At 36.9% G+C, this 25,909-nt stretch overlaps 2 protein-coding genes across 8 annotated transcripts in view; one reads left to right on the top strand and one right to left on the bottom strand.

Moving 5' to 3' along the window:
* POP1 (POP1 homolog, ribonuclease P/MRP subunit) overlaps positions 1–16,189 on the bottom strand; it is a 32,808-nt gene extending 16,619 nt beyond the window's left edge. For 2 of the 3 annotated variants that reach the window (XM_081265981.1, XM_081265979.1), the window contains exons 1-10: positions 16,090–16,189; positions 11,783–11,920; positions 9,516–9,683; positions 7,918–8,093; positions 6,028–6,276; positions 4,504–4,591; positions 3,892–4,079; positions 2,773–3,029; positions 2,558–2,651; positions 360–471 (exon numbers count right to left, since the gene is read on the bottom strand). In XM_081265981.1, coding sequence (XP_081122107.1) covers positions 360–471; positions 2,558–2,651; positions 2,773–3,029; positions 3,892–4,079; positions 4,504–4,591; positions 6,028–6,276; positions 7,918–8,093; positions 9,516–9,683; positions 11,783–11,920; positions 16,090–16,183 — 1,564 coding nt within the window. In that variant the 5' untranslated portion in view covers positions 16,184–16,189. Of the gene's footprint in view, positions 1–359; positions 472–2,557; positions 2,652–2,772; positions 3,030–3,891; positions 4,080–4,503; positions 4,592–6,027; positions 6,277–7,917; positions 8,094–9,515; positions 9,684–11,782; positions 11,921–16,085 lie in introns of all 3 variants that reach the window. The other variant, XM_081265980.1, reaches the window with a different exon arrangement.
* Positions 16,190–16,267: 78 nt separating this feature from the next.
* RIDA (reactive intermediate imine deaminase A) overlaps positions 16,268–25,909 on the top strand; it is a 45,699-nt gene continuing 36,057 nt past the window's right edge. For all 5 annotated transcript variants that reach the window (XM_081266821.1, XM_081266822.1, XM_081266823.1 and 2 more), the window contains exons 1-5: positions 16,268–16,439; positions 21,579–21,684; positions 23,502–23,556; positions 23,827–23,895; positions 25,518–25,573. In XM_081266821.1, coding sequence (XP_081122947.1) covers positions 16,375–16,439; positions 21,579–21,684; positions 23,502–23,556; positions 23,827–23,895; positions 25,518–25,573 — 351 coding nt within the window. In that variant the 5' untranslated portion in view covers positions 16,268–16,374. The remainder of the gene's footprint in view (positions 16,440–21,578; positions 21,685–23,501; positions 23,557–23,826; positions 23,896–25,517; positions 25,574–25,909) is intronic.

Genomic DNA, 25,909 nt, shown 5'->3' with positions numbered 1-25,909 from the left:
TAAAAAAGGTTATTTTATAACATGAACACATAGGCTTCTCTCAGCTGTAAGAGCTATGACCACAAGTAAACATGAGCAGTAACTAAGGATTTTTGGTCACAACCTGACATATGCATTTATTTATAATATCAGAATGCCAGTTATTTAGAATACTAATATCTCATGGGCTTATTGTTTGGTGATTGCCGTGCTCTGTTTGTTGAGTTCAGGCACCTTCTCTACTTGCTTCTCTTGCTACATCACTAACAGCAGCAAGATAAATAAGACCACTCATCAGACACCCAGCTGCAATATGCTCTCCTAAACCACATGCCGTGCCTCCCTTCCTCCTGGTACAACCCAGCATTTCCTCCATGTACCTCCCAACAATTCAAAAACAGCTTCTTGTCTGTGATGAAGGGAAACATTATCAGGGTTTTTACACGTATCACTCCACCAAAGGTGAGGCGTCTCCTCTGTGTCTGCTTCCTCCTGAAAAACAACAGATTCTCTTCACCAGATGCATAATGAATCAGACTTAATAATTTTGTTATGATTATGGTATCAGTCCCCGCCCCTTTTGTTTCTGTGTGTGGGAATGACTATTTCATGAAGGGTAGCAGGCAAGTTGCCACTGTTTTTCAAAAAGTAATTACTACCAGACTAAGTACTCTTCTAATTAGGAGCATGGTCATGGTATTAACACTTCTCTCAGAATTTCACATACTAGAAAATATAGCCATGATTTTCAGAGACACTGCCTACCTAAGCTACTTTACACTCCCAGTTTCTCTCGAGCAAATTCCAGCAAGAGGCCTTGTCCTCTTCTCTTATCATCACCTTCATTACCTCCAACTTAAGAAAAACACATTCCTCACCAAATGAAAACCAAATCTGTACCTGTAGATGTCATCTTCGAGTAAAGGATATATTACTACAGCAGTATTCTTAGAAATGTTGATAAAATGCACAAGCACCTCACTTTCCTAAAGAGAACAAGGAAATGAGCAAGGTTTCAAACAGCATGCTGTCTCATGGGTGCATGCTAGGAGAACCACTGTCTGTGATTCATTTGGAGGTTCACTGAAGAGGACATGTTCCTACAGATCCTACAGAAGCCACTTATAAGACAGGCACCATTCACTTCACAGAACTCAGGTAACAAAGCTGAGCAGTCTGGAGTACAGGCTCTAGAACCACACTTTTTAGATTCAAAGTTCCACTCCAAAACTTATTAGCTACCATGGAGCACCTTCTCCATCTGGGCACTATGCTAAGCACCTAGGACAGACTAACAACAGGACCAGCCTGCCCTTGCTATCACGAAGCTTACTCTAATAGAAAAACAGATGTTACATACATACACAAACACACCTGAGCAGATAAACTAAGGAAATACACAAGATGCTACGAAAAGAAAAGGGATATAATTTAACTTGAGGAATCAGGAAAGGATTACAAAGGGAAATGATACAAACTGAATGGGACAACTAACTCTTGAAGAATGAGGAAGGTTTATCCAAGCAGAGTGATGGAGGCAGAATGTTCAGCAGGCAGGAAAAAAAAAAAAAAAAAAAAAAAAAAAAACAGGTGCAAAGGCCTTGAAGGAGATGAGAAGTGACACATTCTAGAACCTGAAAAGCCAGCATGGCCCAAGTGCAGAAGCTGAGGGCAGGTGAGGCCATAGAAGCAAGAAAGCCCAAGATTATGCAGGTCACATTTAGAACTTTGGATTTCACCTTTAATATGATGAGAAGCTACTGAAGAACTTTTAATCAGGAAGCAACAAGAAGTGAATAAATTCCTAATCTAGTTTCCATGCCCCAGACCTATACTGTCCAACACTACAGCCATGAGCCGAAAAAAGCCACTTAAAATTAATTATTAATTAAAATTAAATAAAGTACAGATTCAGTCCCTCAGTCACTCGAGTCACAATTCTTGTGTTCAACAGCCTTATATGGCTCTGGCAATAATACTGGAAAGCACAAACCTTCCACAGAAAGTTCTATCCAAAGAAAGGTTATTACATTAAACTTTCTGAGAATCAGAGAAACTGACCCCAGGAAATATGCATCACTCAAGTCAAACACTTAAAAACTGGCATACAATTTCAGGGATTTTTAGAGATGCCCTATTACCCACCCATAGAGCAGAGTTTAAGATCCTTCTACAAGACAGCTGGGAGAACAGTCAGTATGTAAAAAAGAAGTCAGTTTACTATCATATCAATTAGATTTGGTCTTTTAGAAATAAAAGATTAAAAAAAAAAAAACCTTTGATAATAAGTAGGGAAATATCCAGGCACAGTAGCACATGCCTGTTATGTAGCCTCTTAAGAGGCTAAGATAAGAGAATCCCTTGGTTCAAAGTCATCCTGGGCAACTTAATGAGACCTTTTCTCAAAATAAAAAGGCTGGGGATGTACTCCGTGGCAGAGTGTCCCTGGGTTCAATCCATCCAAAAAAAAAAACCAATGAAATGAATGTTTAAAAGCCACGGCCCAAGATGTTTTGAGACTATATATTAGATTTCACAAATTTGCCAGGAAAAACATAACAGTCACATTTACTCTTACAGTGTGCATAGAAGCAACTTTCAGGGCCTCAGTTAGGATACAGTGAGAAAGGGGACCGATCAGCCGGAATCTGTTCATCTCCATGGTCAAATCACTGAAAGAGAGAAAAGATCTTGAAATGGAAACTTCCATCATGCTAGTCTGTGCCACTGGCAAAAATGGGGTGAATCTTTACTGAAAAAGTTCAGGAGGTTCACAGTGAATTCAACTCATACCTGATCACAATACCTGTGGTTGGAGAGATCCAAGAATATGGCTGACATGGATCTCTAGTTCCATCACCAATAACTTTTTTAACTGATCTAGCATTTTCTCTATCATCTTTCCTTTTTCTCTTCTTGCCAATTTTCTCATCAGCCAGTTCAATTTGACTTTCTTCTTGGGATGGTTTCAGAAGTGGGTTAGGAGTACAGATATTTGATTTGATGGGTTCCATGCACTGGCATACTGTTTTTATTTCCTCTAAGATATCCTAAGGATATAAACATTTACTTTAAATTTTGAAATTTTAAATATAGCATACAAATTCTATTGGTTTAGTTTATTCTTTACCCTTTACAATTTTCACATTTTCATCCCTTCACAAACCAAAGCAAATTTATCATCATCAAAAAATCTTTTTGCTTTTTTGAACAAGAAAAAAGAAATGTCAAATATTATGAAAACAACATAACCACTATCATAAAATTTTTTAAAGTTTAAAGGAAAAAAAATGGGAAATGTTTACAGTGTATGATATAAAAGCGGTGAGAATGCTAAAAAAAAAAAAGGGGGGGAAGCTAAGCTAAAAGAAGAGTTAAAAATCATCAGAATTACTGGAAATAGTTTCTCATTATCAAATAGGCTCTCACAAGCAGTGAGGTCTCTGAGAATCAATGCAAGCAGGTGGACACATTAGTCCAAATGCAGCATCTCATATCTTTAGCATAGTAAGGTTGGTTTTCATCTCTAATTCTGCTTATGATTTACTGCATGAGAGGTCATGATTTGCCTTTTCTAAGATAGACAAGTGCTGGGGGTCTAATGTATAGCATGAGTGATGATGGGTATTTTAATTAATTTGATTGTGGTAATCTTTATACAGCATATCAAACATCGCTCTGTATACCTTGAACATCTACACTTTACTTGTCAGTTCAATGTTTTGAAGTAAAAAATTTTTTAATAAAAAATAAATTTGCTTTATCCAGAATGCATGTACCTTTCCCCACTATATACTACCACCAAACTATCAGTCAAACTTGTGTATTATTTAAATTTCTGTACTATTGACATCCAATGGTAATTTAAAATGTAATGACAGAATGATGGGGAAATTATTTAAAGGATTATACCTGCTTAAGAGTTGGATGAAGCCAGATCCACAACTGCCTGCTTTTAGAACTGTCTCCAGGGGTCCTCTCAGACTTCCAAATAAATGTAACAGGTCCAAGCATTTCTCTGGGATACTTATTTGCTCGATAAAGCATGAGGCTCCCTTGGCGCTTTCCAGACAAGCAGTGAACTGCTGCAAATGTCAATCCTGACATAAACACAAGCAAAGGACAGTGATTTTGAGTGTTGGTACTGCGGCATCACCCCCGCCTAGCCACTGTTACTTATTGTCTATCCAGGAAGGAAAAAGTTTTGGTTTGGATCATGGTTTAGATGAAAGCCTAGTACCTAAGTTCTCAGTAAATATTTATTAAATGAATATTATTAAGAGTTTCAAGTTGTTTCCTAAGTTTATTCCACAGAATCATAACTCACTTTATACTTAACAATGTTATAAAAAATTTAAATGCCACCCCAACTTTTCTTAAATTAACATACTTATTGGGACCGAGAACTACCTCCCACATTTTTTATATATGTTTAAATTCTAAAATGCTTACAGCAGACACTCAGTTCATGAAATGAATAGGTATCTAAGACTAAAATGAGATCCAGATTTGAAACAAGATTACCTGTGTCTAAGTTACACATTTGAGAAACTGCCTTTAGTATTTCTTCCTCTTTGCCCTTCAGCTCCAAACAACAATAGTAGGATAAATCCTGCACAAAGGGAGAAACACAATTAAATTCCTTAGAATTTACATGGGGCAGAACTGCCGAGAAGCCAAAAGCTACATCAGAAAACCTCTAGAGGTCCAAGAGACAGAAAAAATTACCAAAGCTAGTTTTCTAATAAGTCAAAAACTGAAACCTGCCATTCCTATTCCATTAGCAAATATTCTTAAACCAATCCAAATCAAAGTGAATCTCCATTTAAAATGCAAGTTACTATGTCCTACTTTTTAGTAAGCAAATCTGTTTTATCCCATAATATTAAGCAAGTTCAAGGTGGTTCAAACTACTACTTCTAAGTAAAAATTCTTCATCCCCCAAATCTATATAAGGTAATAAACTAGAATAAGCAAGACAGCAATAAACTGCAAAATTAAGCTAAGGTTCCTTACTCTGGTTAGCTAACGCAGGACCTCAAGATTATATAACACTGAGTCTAGAGATACATCATTACAAGTAATTTATCCCATCTTCAGTTTTGACCCTCATCAATCCCTCTGCCATAACACCGTTAGCAATTTCCATACACTCATCAACTGACCCTAAAAGGTGAATTACAGCTGTGATTCTGGCAAATTCTGACCAATTGACGCCATCACTAACACATAGAAATCTTCCTACCAATAGTCCCTTGCTCTCAGTTAACAGTGGCCAAGAGGAATCTCATCAGAATTTGTATAACTGGGTGACAGCACAGAATAATGGTGGAACACTGAAGTCTGACAACCTGGGCTCAAAGTTCAACTTTACCACTCATTGTCTACTTGGGAATAAATTACCTTACCTTTGTGTACCTTAAGTTTCCTCATCTGTAAAATGGAAATAATGGTAACTACCTCCCTTGTGCTGTTTGTTGTTGTAAGAATTAAATAAATACACATGTAAATAATTTAAAACAGAGCTGGACATATATTAAGCACTCAAAAGTATTTATTATTATTATTAGCTATCACTTTTATTATTTAGAGCTGATCAAATGTTTAGAAAATATTTGATAACTTCAATCAAAGATTCTGTCTCTACTCACCACCCTGCTAAAAAAAATCTGCTCCAGGGGTTGGGGTTATGGCTCAGTATGGCTTATCTTATACTATAGATTTACTAAGACTATTTATCTCTAGCACCCAGCAAAGCACCTGAGTAATCATTGTTAATGATTACTATATAATCCCAGTGGCTCCGGAGGCTGAGGCAGGAGATCACAAGTTCAAAGCCAGCCTCAGCAAATTAGCGAGGCCCTAAGCCACTTTGCAAGACACTTTATCAAAATTTAAAAATAATAATAAAAAAGGGCTGGGGATGTAACTTGATGGTTAAGTGCCCCTGGGTTCAATCCCTGGTACCAAAAAACAAAACAGAACAAAAACTCATCATCATAAAGGGACTAAACAAAAATAGAAAGAAACCCCACTGGAAAAGTATACCTGGAGGAGACAAAGGTTTGTCATGGCTCGATAGCAGGCTCTGTGGCTCTTGACTGTCGGCCTCTCTCCAAGGCAGTAGCCCCACTTCTTGACCATGTGAAACCGTTTGGCATGCCAGATGTGAGTTTCCAACCATATGTTCTTCTTTTGTCTACGGTTAAATTCTTGTATTCGGTTTATATGACATCTTCGAGCCTTATGGCATTTATTTTTGGAATGTTCTTTTTTCTGATGTACAGCTTTCTCTGCCTATAGGTTCAAGAAGAGAGGCAAATCCTACTTTGTAAGCACTTCAGAACCAAATTAAATGTTAGGAATTCAAACAACTAACTTTAGATTAAGCTGTAGAGTACTTTACAGACCCTATTCATTTGCTTAATAACTTAATAACTCAGTAGGTAGAGAATGGACACCATGGGAAGAATAAGAGTTTTAGAGACAGGCATAGCTCTAGTGCTCACTAATTGTACAACCTTCGTGGACTATGAAGATAAAAGTACTTATAATAGGTTCAACATAGCAACATAAGCTTAATATGGCTATTAATAGAGAGAAAAAAGAATAAATCAAATGCTAGCTCATTGATTTTGTTGTTGTTGTTTTAACCTGTATGATTGTAACTAAAACCAAAAATTTAAGACCGAAACTACCAAGTGGGGAAAATCCACTCATTTAATTCAGTTAGGCTACTGACAAACACTAAGTGCTATCACTAGGAAAGAGACCTTACGTTAAATTCAGAAAGTACAAAATTACTGGTTAGTTTTTACTCTTAAATCTCTTCTATAGTCAAGCTAAACTTCCAGGAAAAACAATTCTCTATTAGTTTGTGATCCCATTAAGGATAAGAACTTATAGTTCAAAACTTCAGTTTGTTGAACTATAATCCCAGCACCAGGAGAACACCAATACATAAAAGACCACTAAACAAACATATCTCGAATTGACTGGTAAAGACATGAGCAGCTTAAACAATCTTAACAATGTTCAAATCCAGAATCCTGGTGAAGCCAAAATACAATCAGATTTGTACCAAAATTAAAACCAAATTCAAGCTAGGTGCAATGGCACATGCCTATAATCCCAGAGACTTGGGAGGCTAAGACAGGAGGATCATAAGTTCAAGACCAGCCTCAGCAATTTAGTGAGGCCCTACACAAGTTAATGAGACTCTGTCTTGAAACAAAAAATTTTAAAAAGGCTAGACACTAAGGCTGGGGCTGTAGCTCAGTGGTAAGTACTTGCCTCACACGTGTTAGGCACTGGGTTCAATCCTCAGCCCCACATAAAAATAAATAAAGGTATTGTGTCCATCTACAACTAAAAAAATATTAAGGGAAAAAAAAAAAGGCTAGAGAGTTAGCTCAATGGTAAAGTGCCTCTGGGTTCAATTCCAAGTACAAAAACAAGTTTAAGTTTTTAACTCTGAAATATTAAATGGCAAACAGATGATGGTACCTTTTAAAAAAAAAATTTAAATCTAGAAGGAAAACCTCAACAATTTTAACAGTAATTAAAAAGACAGGTTCCAAATGCTACATTATAAAAGCATCTATAGTACCCAATTGCCTCTAATTTGGCCCAGGAAGGTAGAGAAGGCTAGGAAAAAATTAAACCAAAAATATGCAAGTAAAAAAAGGATGCCATAATGAATATGATGTATTCTGGTTTTCCTTTTAATAAATTATTTTCTTTATATTGTATTTTTAGTTGTAGATGGACACAATACCTTTATTTTATTTATTTATTTATTTTTATGTGGTGCCTCATATATGTGAGGCAAGTGCTCTACCACTGAGCTACAACCCAGCCCTAACAAATTATTTTAGGCTACTACATCTCGAGTTCTTTCAGGAACTATTAACCTAAAGCACTGACCTAAATATTTACCTCTTTCTGGGCCATCTCCTGTAACCGTCTAGGGAGGCGTTTGACATTGTGGCTCATGGCTCTTCGTCTCATGTGTCGTGGCAGAGTCTGGAAAACCAGCGAATTAGAAGACTTCTGGGTCACAGCTTTTAACATGGCACTGATTTCAGCAGCTCGTGCTTGAGCAAAAGTAGAAGCTGTCAAAGGAAAGGATGTCATTGAAAACAAGCCTTGAATCTGCACCTTTTCTGGTGGGTTTCAAAAGAAGACAGGTTTGAGGAATGTGTACTTTCAGCTCACTGACTACTCTGACCACATATCTGACTCAATCAATGTCAATGGTTATTCTATTAAATCACTGTGATAGATTCTTCTTCGACTTTTACACTTTTCAAGTCTTCTATTATAATTTAGTTTTACTTTTTCAGTCAGAAAAAAGAGTTTAAAAAAAAACTTAACAAGGAATTTTTTAAAATATGTTTCTGTTGTTGTAGAGGGACACAATATCTTTATTTTACTTATCTTCATGTGGTGCTGAAGCTCAAAACCCACTGCCTCATGCATGCTAAGCAAGTGTTCTACCACTGAGCCAAACCTCAGTCCTATAATAATTTTTTTTTAAATATTTATTTATTTATTTATTTTAGTTTTCGGCAGACACAACATCTTTGTTTGTATGTGGTGCTGAGGATCGAACCCGGGCCGCACGCATGCCAGGCGAGCGCGCTACCGCTTGAGCCACATCCCCAGCCCCCCTACAAGAATTTTTTAAAATAGGAATCTACATATAGTATGGGTGTGTATGTGTGTAATATAATCACAACCATTTTTGTTGGAGCTTTTATTTTTAAAGACAGGTCTTGCTAAGTTGACCAGGCTGGCTTTGAACTCCTGGGTTCAAGAGATCCTCCTGCCTCAGCCTCCCCAGTAGCATGCCACCATACTCAGTTTCACAATCACTTTTAAGTGCAATAATCACACAAGAAAACAAAGGGGGGAAAAAAACCAAAATTTTAACAGAGGTTTTGACTCAAGATGTTCTTTCTTAATATTTTTACTGCTTGTTCCAAATGTAACAAATATTGGTTTTCTTTATTGTGATTTTTTTTTTTTTTTGAAGAGTAAACAGGGTGCTAGAGAAATTCAAGTGAATTAATTCAAGAAGGCATGGACAGACCAAGTATGTGCAAGGAATAAAGGATTTATATGGTAATGGAGATGGAGGTGATAAAGAGACAATGGGAGATGAGGCTGGAAAGGGCTGGTGATAGGCCTTTAAATACAGTCTAGGTAGATTAAATTTGGTTCCATCTTTAAAGAATGCCATGCTGAAGAGTGTGGACTGCACATTTACAGGAGTTAACAGTTCACAAATAAAGACTTATAAGATAGGTAAGGAAAAGGACAGAAAATGAAGGCGGGAGAACCATCAGGCCTAAGGATGTTGTGCCTAAGTCCAGACTGAAGGTGAGAAGGGCCCAAGTGGGTACAACAGAGGAGAGAGGAGAGGGAGGCAGCCAAGGCAGTGCAGAGGGCAGAGGGCAATGTGCTGGCATAACTGTGGCAGTAGAAACAATGAGCTCCCAACACAACCAGATTGTACTTCCTTCAATACCCACCAGTTATATACTTGGGGATCTCTTGGGAAGTGCCATCAGGACCTGCTTTCCAGCCTCCCTTTTTTTTAAACATGATTTTGGAGGAAGACTGCTCATTCACACTAGGCTCAGGCAGTGAATAAGGGGTCATCTTGGTTTGCCGCTGTTGTGAAGTTCCAGAATGAAGCTCTAAAATATTTTCAAAAAGAAAACAAAAAGAAATATGTTACTCTTACCAAGGATAAGCATTACAGTGTAGAAGTAACACCTGTTGAGGACAACCACACTATAAAGTGATTATAACTATTTTTTTATTTGTTTTAATTAGTTACACATGACAGTATCATACATTTGAATCAGATGGGATATAATTTCTCATTTTTCTGAGTATACAGGTTGCAGAATCACATTGGTCATGCATTCACATATATACATACAGTAATAATAATGTCTGCTTCATTCTATTATCCTTCCTATCTCCCTAACCCCTCCCCTCCCCTCCCATCACTTCTCTCTACCTAATCTAGGGTAACACTATTCTTTTTTTTTCTCTCACATCTTCATACATGTATTTTGTATAACAACGAGAGTCTCCTTCCACCATCCATGCAATTCCCTACTATTTCTTTTTTAAAAGGAGGGACTTAAGCTGGGAAGTCAAATAACTTGTCAGGGTCAGAAAGCTAGCAGGCAGCACAGCAGAAAATCATTTCAGAATGATGAAAACTTTGAATATAACAGATACAAGAAAATTTTCTTCACTGAGTATTTACAGTACAACATGTACTTTCAACTAGGCTCCTTGCTATGGTCTAAATGCTATGTCCCCTGAAATCCACATGTTAAAGTCATGAAGGTAATGCTATTAAGAGGTATGGCCTCTGGGGGATGATTACATCATGGGAATAGAGTTGTCACAAATGAGATTAATGTCCTTACAACAGAGGTTCCAGAGAGACCCCTCACCCCTCCACTACATGAGGACACCAAGAGAAGGTGCCATCTAGGAACCAGACACAGGACCCTCAACAGACACTGAATTGCTGCTTGATCTTGGGCTTCTTAGCCTCTAGAACTGTGAGAAATAAATCTGTTATTTAGAAGCTACTTAGTTTATGATATTCTGTTATATAGTAACCTGAATGATGCTCCCTGTAATTGTGCATTCAGTCTTATACTAATTATCTGGCACACTCAACCCAGAAGCCATTACAGAAGGAATGCAAAGTAAAGTCCCTACACAAATGACAGGACATTTGAACCATTCTGACTTTAACATAACATTAGACATCTGTCTGTGAACAAAGAGAGGGCTCAGTGGAGAATTTTACTTACTTCCACTGTGGTGTGAATTAGTACATCATGTAATCTTGAATATGTACACGGTTTGTCATTCTGAGTTTTAACTGAAATAATATGCACGAAAGGCTTGTCACCTGCCATGGCAGTCCTCAACTACTGAATCTGAATCTAGATCTTGTGAATTTAGATCTAAAATTTATTTAACCAAAAATTTATTTAAAAAAAAAAAAAAAAAAGCACTGGCTTTTGCTGTCTTTCCAAGATAGCATTTTCTACTGCTGTTCCCATGAACAACTATCACTTTCCTATCACTTTATAAGGTTCTAAAATCAGCACACAAGTTAAATACAGATATGAAGATGTACCCTATTTCTCTTAGGAAACACAGAAGTATAAATAACAATAAATTTTGATGCAGTAATAAAATATATTAGCTTTAAAACATGCACAGTCATACTATCGTAGTCATGTTCTATAAAGTCACAGTGAACACTGAATTAGTGAACACTGAACCACTGTTCCTAGGGGGAATAAATAGATGACAAGTAGAAGATAATTTTGAAAGCTAAAAACAACTCATTCTGGTAATTCTATTTCTTTTCTTCTACAAAAGAGAAAATGAAGTTCAAAAGGGTTAAGTGGCTTGCAAGAGGCCAACCCACAGATGAGACCCAAACCACAGGCAGAACTCCATCTCTGTGTGAAAGCTGACAAGGAGACAGCTGGGAACTTATACCTAGGGCAACTTGAATTTCTTCCTGTTCTGTGCATGTCCAAAATGACGGCCAAAGCTCTATAAATGTTGATTTGAGGGTTACAAATACATTTCACCAACTTGGCAGATTTGCCAATACGAAATTTGAGAATACTGAGAGTCTGTTGTATCTAGTTTTATTTCAGTCCATTTACTATTTAGGTAATGACTATCAAAAGAACTGGCAAAATTCACTCTAAATGGAAGTGGAGAGAACTTCATGTCATCTTACCTTGAGCTTGGAAAGGTTTCCCTCCTCCATTATGGAGCTTTACACCTCTATCAGCCACAAAGCCAGAGGATAAAGTCACATTAGTGGGCTGGTTTCTCATTTTCTTAGCATATTTTCTTTCTTTTGCATTAGACATTTCTGGAATGGAAGTGATACATTTAGTACAAGGAGAGGAAACTCCCATTCAAAAATAATAAATTCAACAAATATTTATGTAACACAAAATTGGATTCTTCAATATAATGCCTACATTTACTATGGTTAGACTATTGAGACCATATTGCTCTACAGGAGGGAAATTTAAAGGAGGCTGTAAATGGCTTTAACATCAAAAACTTTCAAAAGAAAAAAATAAGTTTATTGATGGAAGATTCCCTATTGGAACATTCCAGTCTAGGTTGCCAAGTAATTAAATCTTACATAAATATTGACACTGCATAAAGTTTGTTGAAAGAATAAAACAGCAGATGAGATCACTATGCATGATAAAAAATTGAAATTAGTTAAAACACTTCATATTGATTCTTAGATTCACCCAAATCAATGAAATTTAGAACACTCTACTTCAAACTGAACATAGGTTATTGATGTTTTCAGTTTTATTGCTGAGACAACGCTAACTATATGTTTAATCTACAATAGCAATAGATAATGATTTCAACTTGAAATAAAAAGGACAAAGGATAAAAGCCTAGTAGAGCCTGACAGATTCACTCAGTGGTTCCTCAAACACAAAAGGTCCCTTTTGAGAGTGGTTCTCTCAAACACAACAGGTCCCTTTTTTCACTGATTCAGTTTGAAACACTTGCTTTTTATTTTGAAATAAAAATCACTAATAATAACCTATTGGTGACATAACTATTATCAACACATACCCTGCAATACAAGCCCCAACTATAACAAAGAGCTAAAAAGTATTTTAATAAAACAATATGCATTTCTGTATGCAACTATTTCACCACTATACTAGATGACATTATGAAATAGACATTTTGAACCCACAGAACAATCACAGAGACTGTCAGCACAGGCACTGATACAAGCCATAAAGCTGGAGAAGGGTCCTGGAAGCTCCCACCCCAAGCAAGTTATTAACTCTTTCCTTGCTCACTGTAAAGAAGTCCGAAAGGTCCTGCAGGTAACACCAGGAGGTAGGGAATCCCAGAGTGCAGACACTTACCAAGCTGTTTTCAATGCATTTAAATATTTTAATACTATTTCTACCTATATATAGAATGACCATGGAGGCAACAGCTACAGTGGCAGAACAATCCACATGTGTTCTACTTGTGCCTCAAAAAGAACAGTGCCACTGGTGATATAATTTTTCAAGCCGGTAAACACTCCTTTGTAAAGAATCCCTCCTTAAAAAAAAATACAACATGGCTTTGACTTTGTAGAGTTCTGCATAACTGGTTGGCTAATGAAACGCATGATTTAGAGTAGTTTGTATTAAGAACAATTCAAAATAGTTTACCAAACAATTTAGTCCACCAACGTTACCTACTTGAATCAAAACTAACCCAAGAAGACAAAGCACATGACCTTAGGATCCCTAGCTTAGGATTAGAATGAGCCAAAGGAAGGCTGGTGTTGGGATATGAGGGTAACCTTGGGATACCACATCTCTGAACTTTGGTTCTAGACTTAAAAAATGAGCATACTGAGCTAGCAGCAGTCCTCAAACAGTTCTTTGGGTTGGGTTATGAATAAAGAATGAATAAGGAATGTATCCTTTGAGATCTGAGATTTCACTTAAAACAGTTTCCAGAAGGAATCTTTATTTTTATTTAAGCTGTAGATGAACAGAATATCTTTATTTATTTATTTATTTATTTATTTATTTTTATGTGGTGCTGAGGATTAAACCCAGTGCCTCACATATGCTAGGCAAGCACTTTACCACTGAGCCACAGCCACAGACCCACCAGAAGGAATCTTTTTTTTTTCACATTTTTTTAGTTGTTGATGGACCTTTATTTATTTATATGTGGTACTGAGAATTGAACTCAGTGTCTCACACATGCTAGGCAAGCGCTCTAACACTGAGCTACAAACCCAGCCCACCAGAAGGAATTTTAATGCTTATCACATTCAAGTGGATTTTACATCTATTCCTAGTATTCATAATTTGTTTTCATGTTCATTCATTTCTTTTTCCTTCTTTCTCATGTTCATTCAGTCAAAACTTTAATGAGTATTAAATATGTCAGCTTTACAAAAATGCTTTCCCCACATCTTCAAATAAAATGGATATGCCATGTTTTCTCATAGAGCTTAGAATCTGGTTGAACAGATACAGCTATGTATAGTGGACTCCAGTTTGAGAACCTAGGAGGAAAAAAAGATAATCTCCATTTTCCTTCCAGATCTAAAAAGTTGGTGATTCCTGCTTGATAAGAACGAAGTACCTTGTTTCACAAGTAATATTTTACACAAATTATTTGTAATGCTCCAAGAGATCCTTATTTAAAGAATCATACAATGAATTTTTTTTCTTTTAAAAATATTTGTTAGTTATTGATGTACCTTTATTTATTCGTTTATTTGTTTATATGTGGTGCTGAGAATCAAACCTGAACCTAGGCACATGCTAGGCAAGCACTTTACCACTGAGCCATGATACAGCCGCAGTGAACTGTTTTATAAATAAGAATCACTTCCTAGGGGCTGGCGATGTGGCTCAAGCGGTAGTGCGCTCGCCTAGCGTGCATGCGGCCCGGGTTCGATCCTCAGCACCACATACAAACGAAGATGTTGTGTCCGCCTAGAACTAAGAATAAATAAATGTTAAAATTCTCTCTCTCTCTGTCCCCCTCTCTCTTTAAAAAAAAAATTAAAAAAAAAAAGAATCACTTCCTAATTATCCAGTTTAATCAATATTAACAAGATTTGGGGTACCTACAATGTGTCTAATATAGTTTCAGGTCATGTGTAATACCAGTATCAGGATGTGATCTTTTTCCTTTAAGAATTTAGTCATCTTAAGCAGCTAACTTTAATCGAGAACTTTGTGCCAGGCACTGCCTTATTCATTTAATTATTACAATTATATGAGAGGTTCTTGTGTTATCTCATTTTGTAAATGAGGAAATTGAAACACAAAGCAGTTATTCCACTCATATCCACTAAGCTTATGATTGTCCTGGAATTCAGGATAGTCTGGATCAGGCAGTCTGGTTCTAGTCACCATATTCAAACATAAAATAATTAGAAAATAAGATCACATGTAATAAAATGTTAAATTTTGCAGTATAGCAAAACAGGAAACTGGAAATGAGAAAGAAAAAATGTGTATCAGCAGAAAAAAATCAGTAAGAACACAGAATTTCAGTTAGTTGGAATTTGGGCAGTTAGGGAAGAAGGAGTATTCAGGAATCTTCTGTGTGAATATAGGATTGAGAACTCGGATGACTAGAGTGGGAAGACAGAGAAGAAATAGGCTAGAGAAGGACAGACTGAAAGATCATATATTCCAGGCTGGAGCTGGAAGATCATTCCAGGCTGGAGATCTAAACCAATGAAAAAGATCTGAAGGTTCCTGAGACAGAAGGAAAGCAAAACCTTAACAGTATGTAGGCCAAACAAAGGGATTTTCTTATAGTACATTTTGAAAGCAGGGAGGACAGAGACCTCACCTTTTTTTAACTATTGCACTCCCAGAACTTAGCAGACCGCCATGCACAAAGTAGGGGAGACATATATATCACACTAACGCACATTACTTAATATGTGTGTATAATGTACATAAATGTACATACATTTAATGTACACAAGCATTCATAAATGAAGAAGTGGAGCGTAGCTATATTACACATATTAACAGGATGGGAGATATTTAGCCCAGTACCATTCCTTCTGACAATGTATGATCTGTATATAGACCAGCTCTGGGCTACTAGCCAAAGCAAGATCACTAACTTTTTTTTCCCCAGTCAGATCCCATTCCCTGTTCAGATCGTAGGAGACCCTTTAAAGTCAGAGACCGGAATTTGGGAGGGGTGGGAAGAAGAACAACGCCTCTCGGCATGGTCCCCTGAACGACCCATCCTTGGCAGAAGGGCTGCAAGCCTACTCATCCTCAGAACAGCTTCCACCTACCGGGGTCAATGCAGGGAAATAACAGACTTGGTGCACGAGAAGGTTCGGAACCGGGAAAAAGGGTCCCGGGCGCAGGCAGAGAGGAAATAAAGACCAGCAATCTGAGAGAGAGAGGGAAACCGGGCCGGAGCTGGGGGTAGCCACACACACTCCCCCCACATTCGAGCTCCCTGGCAGCAGGAATCAATGCTTCACGACCTACCTACCCGACGTTCTGAGGGATCCTGGGGTCAGAATGACAAGCCTCTGCGACAGTCCCCTCAAAGGCGACCTACGCGGTGAGCGAGCTGCACGGCGCATGCGCCAGCCCGGCGCTTCCTCCACGTGGCGCGGAGTCGCGCGCAGACTACAGTTCCCAGGATACCTAGCGAGCGCGCTCCCCGGGTCCCTCCGGCAGGCGCTGCCCCAGGCTGGTCAGTTGTTGGGCGAGAATCGGGCAGGGCTGGTGAAGGGGCGTCTTCTCTCGGAGGGGCTTAACAAAGAAGACTGAAATGTCGTCATTGATCAGAAAGGTGATCAGCACCGCGAAAGCCCCAGGGGCCATTGGTCCCTACAGGTAATATGGCTTGTAGGAGCATTCAGGGACCCCAGGCTTGCGAGGTGGAGGGGTCGGAGCTGCGGCCCCTCGGGGACCAAAAAAGTAAATCTCGTCACAGATGTGGTTGTCTTTTATAACGACAGCTGAGATCTTAGAAATGCTTCACAAATCCCTGCACACCTACCCAAACCCCTCGTTTTACAATATGCAGAATAGTTCTAATGGGCAAAGAATAGGAATGCATTTGTGATTCTTATGAACTCATTGTGCATGCCCATTTACCACTAACAAATCAAATGCAAATCACAACGAAGATAATTTTCTAAGAATGCCCCAATATATACTAGTTAATATATGGGTACTGGCCAGAAAGTCTGCCCTGTGTGTCTTTATTTCTACATGTCAGAAGTTATTTTAAATAGGCTTCTTTAAAAAAAAAAATGCACACAGGCACAGTTTTTAAAAATCTCAACTTTAAAACCATTGGATTTTATTCTATGTGTTCTTGCATTCTTTTTTTCCTAACATAATTGTTATTCTTTTAAATTCTTCACTAAAGCATATCCTATAACCATTTTTTCCTTTTTAAAGTATAGTGTCTGTTCACTATTAAAAGAAGCAAAACTAGAAAGTTTCTATAACTGGAACATTTTAACTATGGCAAACATATGTTGAATCCCTCCTACATGCCCAGTATTTGAGGGATACAAAAATGCGTAGGAAGAAATCCATTGGGAAAGGCCTTCACTCACATGGAGGAAAGAAAAAAAAAAGTTAGTTTAGTGCAGGCTTTATGACAGTTACTATAGCAACCACCTTTTTCTATTAATTCCTAACCATTTTTTACAAAAAGAAAACTGAAGCTTGACAAAGTCAAATTGTCCAAGGTCAGTTAATCTGTAAGTGACAATTTGATTTGAACTCAAGCCCTAGCTTCCTCCTCTAGAGCTTGAGAAATAGCACTCATGTGTGGCAGAACAGTAATTATTATAGTAAGATTAGAAATAAAACGTATTGGTAAAGGAACAAATGGGGAAGAAGAAAAAAAAAAGAGAAAATAGTTCTAATGGGCAAAGAAAGAAAAAGATTTAGGGATGCTCCTTGTGAGAAGTAGTCCCTGAATTGAGTTTTGAAGATTGGTTTTGTCACATATAGCACTGTTGTGAAACTTTGTTAAAAACATTAGCAGGATGTCATGGAGTGAAGGGCATTCCAAATAGAAGACTACTGAGAAGTGGTCTAACAATATGAATTTCAGGCAATGGGCTCTAGAAATCAACCTTAATCATTTAGTTTGCTATCTTCAGGATAGGAAAATTGAAAAAGGATTGAAAAGAGAATAATTTTTGTACTGTGATCCACTGTGTGGCTGACCCTTTGGGAATTAACTCCTTAAGAGTTGGATTTTACATTTGAAATTTTTGTATTGTGTATTTTGAATTGACCTTGCAAGTCTGACTTAACTTTAGTTTTCTTTGTCTTCCAAATGGACTTCACTATAGCACTACTTCATAAGATAAAAGTAGGAATTAAATATGAAGTGACAGAAATTTGATTTTAGCAGAGGCCAGGTTGTAGCAGTTTCCATTGCTGAACAAAAGAGTTTGTTTTGTATGTAGTGAGAAACCATCAGGTGTTTTTGAGCAAGAAATAACCAGATCTCTTTTAAGAAGAGAATTCTGAGAGTATTTTGGATAGAAATTGTGAAGAAAAAGAGAGCATAGTTAAGAGATATTTCAATATAACCAAAAATCAGTAATCTTTTTCCTCCTTCTGCCTAAACTCTCTCCCTAAATCATTTAGAGTAACACTTTTTGTTTACTTCAGAACAAAAGTGACCCTTAGCAAAAACCAAAGTGATGTTATACAAGACACTTTGTCCTAGAACCTGCTAAAAGCATTCACCTCTCTTGACCTATTTAGAAATACTGTGTTCTTTGTTGAAGAATGAAAACATGTCATGAATATTCTTGGTTGACTTGGAAGTGGAAGCTGCTAACAGAACAGAGGGGAATCTATGAGTGTGCCAGTATGACAGAAAGGCCATTAGCCAGCTTCATGATAAAGACTTTCCAGGACCTTGTATCCAAAGGATTCAAACACAGGTCACTAGAAATGGACCTTATTGTCAATATTTTACGGTGAAGAAAAAACACACTCCAACTATTTATATCCTGATAAAGTCAACTGGACATATTTTAAGAACCGTTTGGAAAGAAGAGTTTTTGTGCATGGAGTTTGTAGCAAGTACAGTTTTTGAAAATTCTGGGTCTTCTCCAGAAAGAATTCTAGTGAGTTGAACTGTCAGTGCCTGGCCTTGGGATGGATGGGTGCTGTCATTAATTAGCTAGACAGTTCAGCACATTTTGAGATACTTCAGGACAGAACCTTCAGAGATTGCAACATCATGATGTTATTGCATTGCTTTCATTTTGCCATTACACCCCAAGCCAGTCCTAATGCGACATAGATTATGACATGAGAGTTAATGATTTTAAAAGTGTTTTTACCCTTTGACCTCAAAGCAGAACAACATACTTTAAAATTTTCTGGAACCTAACAACTTATCTATGCCTATCTGCAGACAGTAGGATTCTTATACTCAGTATTAAGGGGGCTGGGAGTGTAGCTCAGTGGTAGAGTATTTACCTAATATGCACTAGGCTCTTGGTTCCATCCCAGCATCTCACACACACACACATGCACCAAGTTTCCAGTTTTTGTTAACAAAACCTCTTTAAATCTCCAAGAAATGACTCACATAGCTCAGATAGTCTGAATTCCAATTCTTTTAATAGTCTGAAAATAAGTGGATTATTTACAAAGTTTTTGATAAATGATAATACATATGGGCTTGAAGTATGTTTCAGATATGGGGAGAACTGAAAGTACTTTGTAAAGGGCCCAGAGCAGATGGCCTAATGGACAGAGGAGTTAATGGACATGTTAGCTAATGGTAATTGTTCAACCTGAGAAAAGGTTACAAATTAACGAGCTCAATAGTTACTTATTTGCAAATTAGAGTGAAAGCCAGATAGTTGAAAAGAATTCCTAGACTTTTTAAATCCTATTACTAAATTTAAATCTATCTTCTTCAGCTCTCCAAAACCCACATCATGAGCCAACAGGTACTCCTAAAAAGATATTTATTGATAGCCAAAATTGTTTATGTTACTAAGTGATTAGAGGGCAAAATATCAACAAGTAGTTATATTGTGCCTGCTGTGTACATCCAAGGGACCAACTGGTTCCTGCACAGCTACAGAAACAGGACCAGACACTAGCCCTAGGATACCCTGGAAGATAGGGACTATGAGACAGTTTCCTGTACTGCCATAAGAAAGACTCAACCAGAGGACCCTGGGATCTGGGCTTGGTTACTTGCTCAGTGGAAGTGTGCATGGAGTTGTGTGTATGTATGTGTGTGCATATGTGATGGTTTTAAGTGTAGCTTTATTTATAATAAAATATTGAAAGCAAAATTGATCAGACAAACAAAGTATACACAGTGAAGTATTGTGTTGTTTTAAAAAATCAAGGAAGGGCTGGGGATGTGGCTCAAGCGGTAGCGCGCTCGCCTGGCATGCATGCGGCCCGGGTTCGATCCTCAGCACCACATACAACAAAGATGTTGTGTCCGCCGAGAACTAAAAAATAAATGTTAATAAATTCAAAAAAAAAAAAAATCAAGGAAAAATTCTACATATAGTTATGGAAAGATTTTGGTGATATACTGTCGGGTGAAAACAGCAAGTGTACAATAGTGTTTAATATACCATATTTTGTGTAAAAGAAGGGAGATAAATATATTTGTTTGGTTCCTATATGCATGAAGAAACTTTGGAAGATTACATAAAGGAAAACCTTATCTGAGAATAATTAATGTTTTTAGTGCTCTTGGCATTGCATTTTTCTGTTTTACAGCTTAAATGATGTGTAAGTTACTTATTTAAAAGATGCTTTTTAGGTATAGAGTTTCATGAGTTTTAGTAAACATATAGAGTCATATCCACTACCACAGTCAAATTTTAGAACATTTCCATCACATACACCACCCACGCCCCCCCACCCCAAAAATTCCTTCACACTTATTCATGATCAGTCCTCGCCCCTGGACCCAGCAAACAACTAATCTACTTTCTGCTATCATTTTTGTCTTTTCTAAAATTTCATATAGAGGCTTAGAGTACTAGAGCACCTGCCTAGCACATCTGGGGCTCTGGATTCAATCCCCAATAATGGAGGTGAGAGGGAAAAGTCTAAAATTTCATATAATTGAAATTAAACAATTAGATCTATGAGTGATTTTTAAATTTTTATTTATTTATTTATTGGTGTCACGAACAATGCTGCTCTGAACATTTATGTAAAGGCTTTGGACATACATTTTCATTTCTCTTGGATAGTTGCTGCCTAGGAAAGAAACTACTAGGTTGTATGTTGAGTATATGTTTAAATTTTTAAGATACAGCCAAAATTTTCCAAAATGGCTGTACTATTTTGCTTTCCTACAAACAGTATATGTGTTTCTCATTGTTTCACATCCTCACCAAAGTTTGTTATTATGAGTGAAATGTATGGTGGCATATTATTATGGTTTTGCTCTGCATAGGTACCTCTAGTGACTGACCTTGAGCATCTTTCATGTACTTCTTAGCTCTTTGTAGGTCTTCTTTGGTGGAGTGTCTATTTAATCATTTGCCCTTTTAAAAAAATAGTTATAGACACAATATTTTTTTATTTTATTTATTTTTATGTGGTACTAAGGATTAAACTCAGTGCCTCAAATGTGCGAGGCAAGCGCTCCACCAGTGAGCCACAACCCCAGCCCTCATTTGCCCATTTTTAAAATTAGGTTGTTCATCTTCATATTATTGAGTTTAAAGAGTTCTTCACAATTTTTTTTAAAAAGAGTTCATATATTCTACCTACAAGTCCTTTATTAGATGGATGTTTTGCAGATATTTTTCTCCCAGTCTTTGATTTGTCTTCATTTTCTCAAAGATGTCTATTGATAAAAGTTTTTAATCTTAATGAAGTCTAATTTATCATGTTTTATTTTACAGTTTGTGCATTTTGTGTCCTATCAAAGGACTCATTTAGCACCGAATTTTATATTTACATTTTATATATACACCAGCTTTCTGTTCATTGCAGTCAAGCAGTGTTAGTGGACAAGACCGTTTACATCTCTGGACAGATAGGCATGGACCCTTCCAGTGGACAGCTTGTACCTGGAGGGATAGCAGCAGAAACTAAACAAGTAAGTCATTTTCCGCATTTGAAATTCACTTTGCTACGATTTTTTAATATTGATCAGTATTAATAACCCCCCACCTGACTTGTGTTATAGACATTAACAGATAAATGCCTTTTAAGCTATTCACTACTTGACTTAAGCCAGTTTTTGATTGAAGAGAGTTGGAAATTTAATGAATCATTTAACAACCAAAAAAGAGTATTCCATCTCCTGCCAAGATGCAGGGACACACACCTATAATCCCAGTGACTCAACAGGCTTTGGCAAGAGGAGCACAAATTTCAGGCCAGCCTCAGCAACTTAAAGAGGTCCTCAGCAATTTAGCAACACTGTGTCTCAAAATTATAAAAGGGCTAGGTGGAAAAATGCCCATGGGTTCAATCCCCAGTATCAAAAAAGAAGGAAAAAAAAAGGACCAGAATCATCAAAATCAAATAGCATGTTGCCACCTACACATGGATTGGGAAATTTTCTTTTTAGGGCCACTGACCCCCAACACACACAAATAAAGCCACCACCACAGAAGTAAAAAGTCAGCATTTGTTAATAAGAAAAAAATATATTAACAGTTTTACACAGTGTGTTTGGTTTGGTTGGTTCAGCTGGACTGTATTTGTTTTTTTGGTACCAGGGATTGAACCCAGGAGTGTTTAACCACTGAGCTACACCCCCAGCCTTTTTACTTTTTATTTTGAGAAAGAGTCTTGCTAAGTTGCTGAGGCTGGCTTTGAACTTTCAATCTTCCACCTCAGGCTCCCAAGTCACTGGGATTACAAGCATGTACCACCATACCTGGCTACATACTGTGCTTTTAAAAAAGAATGATGAATACAATTCTATTTCAATAATAGAATTAAATTATAACTTAATACATTCACTAAGTTGTTTATAATAACCAAAGATAGAAAACAACCTAAATGTCTTTTCATAAAGAACTTGTTGAAAAAATCATGCTAGACCCATACAAATAAAATGCTAAGCAAAGCTCTCAAAGATAATTTTTTACATGATAAAATCCAACCAAGAGCAGAATAGCATACACGATAGACTGCCAGGTGTGTATGTTTGTGCATTTAAGAGTATGTTCATTTATGCATGGACTCTCTAAAAGATTAAAAAATAAGAAGCTAGAAACAGTTTGTTACCCTTACTAAGGAGTAAGGAGAGGATACATCTTTTCTCTGCATGTACTTGTTCACAGCTTTTAGACTTTTGTCTTACTCAGGTAGTATCTATTTAGATTAATTATTAGTTTAAAATACAAAAAAATGCAATCATATATTTTCAACAGTAAAGTGAGGAGGAAGAATAAATTGAAAAGAATAAGTTAAGGATTTGGTAACAAACTGATATTTTTCTGGAAGCTGAAGCATCAAACACATACAAAATTCACTAATATTGTTTTTTGAGGGAAAAAAGAGCCTTTTAACATCAAATATTACTTTTAAAGAAAACATGTTTTAATGCTTACTACCTCCTTGAAGTGATGTAGAATTATATAAAGTAGTGATATAGAATGAGGAATCCCAGAACTTATTTGCTTCAGCTTAATTAATGGATATTGACTGAAAACTTCACACTCTTTAGCACTGAGGAAGGGACTTCCTTTCAGTCTTTTCACTGTATTTCATAAAGATTCATTCCATTAAAGGAAAACCAAGAAGGAGTTGACTTTATAGAAACAGTCTAGAAAGAGTGGGGAGAATTTTTCTGCAACATAAGCTACTCAAGGAGGTACTAGTAAAAGATGATTCACTGAATTTAATTAAAACTTTAGTATTATACCAGTGTCTAAGGCCTCTCTTTGCCTTGGTTTACAGGCTCTTACAAACATGGGTGAAATTCTGAAAGCGGCAGGCTGTGACTTCACTAATGGTAAGCAACTTGGTTTTCCTTCACTGTTAATTTCTGTTTGATATTTCCTTGGTCTTTTTGAAAAACATGGCATTTAGTAATGTCATACCATGTTGTTTTTTAAAGTTGTTCTAATAGTCTGGAAAACAACTCTGTTCTAACTTCACTTTTTCAGACCCCTTTCAGTCCCATTTTAATCAAGACAGTCACAAAATCATATATGGTTTTTCTAAGAAATGTTTTGAATCAGACCAAGTTGCTAAACCTAATGAGAATGTATATATCTTCTAGTGGTCAAAGCAACTGTTTTGCTGGCTGACATGAATGACTTCAATACTGTCAATGAAATCTACAAACAGTGTAAGTAATTTATCTTTTTTTCTTATTTACAGTTTTAAAGAGAAATGAATTGTTAACAAAATGAGTGCCCATTATCAATTAAAAGTGACAGGAGATGGTAAAGAAATGGCATCTTGTTCTTAAAAAATTAATAAGTCTAGATGGGCCAGGCACAGTGGCACATACCTGTAATCCTAGCAGATTGGGAGGATGAGGCAGGAGGTTCACAAATTCAAAGCCAGCTTCAGCAAAAGCAAGGTGCTAAGCAACTCAGTGAGACCCTATCTCTAAATAAAATATAAAATAGGGCTGGGGATGTAGCTCAGTGGTCGAGTGCCCCTGAATTCAATCCCTAGTATTCACCCCCCAAATTAATAGTCTAGCCAAATGCCTTGGTGCGTGCCTGTGATCCCAGCAACTTGGGAGGCTGAGGCAGGAGGTTTGCAAGTTCAAGGCCAGCCTCAGCAACTTAGCAAGGCCCTAAGTAACTTAGCAAGACCCTGTGTGGGGTCTTACTGGGGATGTGGCTTAGTGGTTAAATGCCTCCAGGTTCAATCCCTGGTACTCCCTCTCCCAAAAAAAAAAAAAAAAAGTCTTACTGGAAACATACAATATACTCCCATGAAAAAGCTCTAAGATATTTCTGTTACATTCCCTAAAATAATATACAAAAACCTACAAATCCATTTTCCGTTAGACCTTTCTTAGGCTTTTTAAACCATCATAAACATTTCTGATATGTATAGCTCATGTTTGCTAATGCTATGATATGGTCTAACCACCATCTCATAATCTCTAGCTAATTAGTTATTTCGTATTTCCATGTCTTGTTTCCTCATATGCAAAGTGGAGATAACATACTGCTACTCTATAGGATTGTTTGAATTGTTAAATAAATTAACACAAACTGTAAAGCAGTTAAGACAAATGCTGTCATATTGTAAGCACTGAGTAAATGCTGATATTATCACTGCTGTAGTAGGGAAAATGGGTGTCCCTCCCACCTGGGAAGAGACAAAGGAATCACATGGAAAAAGTATCATTACTTATTGTCTCCAGAAGAAAAGACTAGAGAAGATCAAAATTAGTGAAAAAGTACCTGCCAGGCTAAGTGTGATAGCACATGCCTGTAATTCTAGCAGGCTGAGGCAGGAGGATTCCAAGTTGAAGGCCAGCTTCAGCAGCTTATCAAGGTCCTAAGCAATTTGGTGATACCATCTCAAAAAGAGTTGGGGATGTAGCTCAGCGATAAAGCAATGGATCCAATCCCAAATACCAAAACAGGGAAGGAAAGTACTTGCCAAAATTGCTGGATATAGGGATTTAGGGAGACATTCCCTATTAAGATTAACTGGTTTGCAAATATCACTTCAAAGAGCAAATCCCATTCCTATCAAACAAGATCAAAATGACAGAGTATGTATTTCATTTTTTTTTTCAGAAAGCTGACAGGAAAGCATTAAAAATTATAACAAATACATCAAAACAGTTTATCAAACAGATCTGAATGTGAGATTTTTTCCTGAAATGTTACTTATATCTAAGAACTGACTAGTCCTTGTAGCACTTACCAAGTTCTTGATCATGGAGGTTGAATAACAGTACAATGTCTGGAAACTAAAAGGAAATTCTTTTAAATTCAGATTTCAAGAGTAATTTTCCTGCTAGAGCTGCTTACCAGGTTGCTGCTTTACCCAAAGTAAGTATAGTTAAAATGAGTAATGTACACAGTTTTAAATTGCTACATTGTTTTCTGAATATACCAAACTAAGTTAAGTGCTGTGAAAGGAAATTAAAAATAAAGAAAGGATATAGTCCCTGCTTCCCAGGAACTTAAAGTCTTAAAGTAAACATCCCATATTACATGCAGGGGAAAAACATTAGGAAGCCTTATAAGGCATGAACATAACAGAATCAGTACTTACGTTGTGAGAAAAAGCACAGAAACAGCTGTATTGTCATAATGTTACTTAGAAAAAAAACAATAAAATTGAGCCAGGCTTTTAATTCTGCAATAAAAATTTCATTTGGCTAT

The sequence above is a fragment of the Spermophilus citellus genome (assembly GCF_964194105.1).
Source record: "Spermophilus citellus genome assembly, chromosome: 14".
In the NCBI taxonomy this organism is placed as follows: Eukaryota; Metazoa; Chordata; class Mammalia; order Rodentia; family Sciuridae; genus Spermophilus; species Spermophilus citellus.
Note: the sequence above shows the minus strand (reverse complement) of the source record. Positions and strands in the feature narration are given on the sequence as shown.